Below are 1863 nucleotides of genomic sequence, written 5' to 3' on the forward strand. Positions count from 1 at the left end.
AATTTTTGAGCTCAAAATATAAACGAGCCGAACACTTTCGGTCGTTTACACCCCTACTCTTAACTAATGGGTGAAGAAGGTTCGTTGTAATGAAAAGAGTGGTTAAAATGCTCTATTTGAAATATTACATTTAAGCGGTTCTTACATAACCATCATTCAAAACTTTAAATATAATATTTTGACCTCCTAAACATAAAATCTACATTTTTAACCCCCCAAAACTACTTTCCTTTTGGAACCGAAGCGGTCGATCAATCATATTTAAAGCTCTCTATGATTGAAATGTAAAATTTTAATTTTAGGCCATCAATTCATTATATTTAATATTTTAGATGATTGTCATGTTAATATATGTAATTGAAGAACTCATCATGAAACAATGCCACATGGCATATTGTCATCACTCGAAAGCTAATATAGAAAATTGATTGGAAGACATTGCCACGTGGAAGACAGATGCTTCAACAGCTATTTCCTCTAATGACCAAGTTATGTAATGTCATCACAAAGTGTATTTTTATTCAATACTCACCTTCCGACGTATTTCTCCCCATAACTAAAGAGCGGAGATAATCGCCCAATTACATGTATTAATTACGGGATTAAAATCAAAGCTCCTAAATTAAGGGTCCGTTTGGGGCAGCTTATTTGCTGCGGTGTCATTTTGAAAACGCACCTAGGCTAGGCTGTTTGGATAAACTGCTTTTTGACAGTTTATGCTTTTGCTAGGTGCAGTGACAGCTTTCAGGCAGCGGTCTGAATTTTCTAAAAAAAAATAAAAATTTTTAATAGCCACCGCACCTAGCTTATCCGCTAATCAGCAGATTATACAATAAGCTGCAGCTGCCCCCAAATAGACCTTAAGTTAATTATTCGACTTAATTAAAACACCACAATTTAATTATAAAAAAAGCAAAAAAAAAACAAACAAATTAAATCTTATTTCCATGCATCTTCGCACACATGCTGCTCTGCTCATTTGCATTCAAAACATGAAGAAAGCTGCAGCTGGACTCAACGATGGGATCGCCCTCTGATTATTATGATGCCTGAAACCAAAAAATAATGATTTTTAATATCACATAAATTTTGATTTATGTATTCGATGAATTCGGATTTATCAAATCCACACTGCGATGTTTTTATTCACGAACATTGATGAAATAAATCATCACGTAGTCGGATTTACTAAACCAGGATTTATGTCGTATAAGTGATGGAACACACGAAGAAGAAGATGAAACATGAGAAAATTGAATGGGCAAACTGTTCCCCCTACACCCAATTTGAGGAGAAATATTTGCGTATGTCTAACGTACGCAGAGTTGCGTACGTTGGTAAGGTTACATGGAAGATATTGGAGGGTTACATCTGTGTTATACCCCCTGTAACCTACCGGTAACTAGTAAGTTTCGCGCTTCTATTTTCATATATTTGTAAGTTATAGGTAGGTTATAGGTAGGTTACAGGAATTTGTAAGTTACAGGTAGGTTATAGGTAGGTTACAGAAGGTTATAGGTAGGTTACAGGCCGCCCTTGAATGAAGGGGTGGTTAATTTGTGTAAATAAAATATTTAGGGTGGTTTATATGTAATTAAAACTTAAAAACGAGAGATTAATATCAAATTTTTCTTAATGATTTCCTGAAAAAAAAAAAAATGTTCTTCAATAAATATTAATTTAATTAGATGAAATTAGTAGAAAATATTCTGAATTAGCATACCATGTATTCTTCTCGGCGGCGGCCTGAGGGCGAACTCTACTGGAAGTCTTAACCGATCCTCTCCTCGGGATCATCGCCGGAATCTCCCGCCGGCCGACCATATTATCGGCGGGCGGCGGCGCGCCGACGTCTGCGGGGGG

The 1863-nt window shown here is 36.2% G+C and overlaps 1 protein-coding gene across 1 annotated transcript; it reads right to left on the bottom strand.

The window, feature by feature from the left end:
- Positions 1-456: 456 nt before the first annotated feature.
- LOC110032518 lies at positions 457-1835 on the bottom strand (the record flags this gene model as incomplete). The annotated part of the gene is given in 2 exon segments (XM_020736178.1): positions 457-1049; positions 1724-1835. Coding segments are annotated over 2 exon segments (176 nt in total), but the record flags the coding sequence as incomplete, so codon positions are not given.
- Between the last annotated feature and the right edge of the window lie 28 nt (positions 1836-1863).

This window comes from Phalaenopsis equestris, unplaced genomic scaffold, assembly GCF_001263595.1.
Source record: "Phalaenopsis equestris unplaced genomic scaffold, ASM126359v1 Scaffold000958, whole genome shotgun sequence".
Classification (NCBI taxonomy): Eukaryota; Viridiplantae; Streptophyta; class Magnoliopsida; order Asparagales; family Orchidaceae; genus Phalaenopsis; species Phalaenopsis equestris.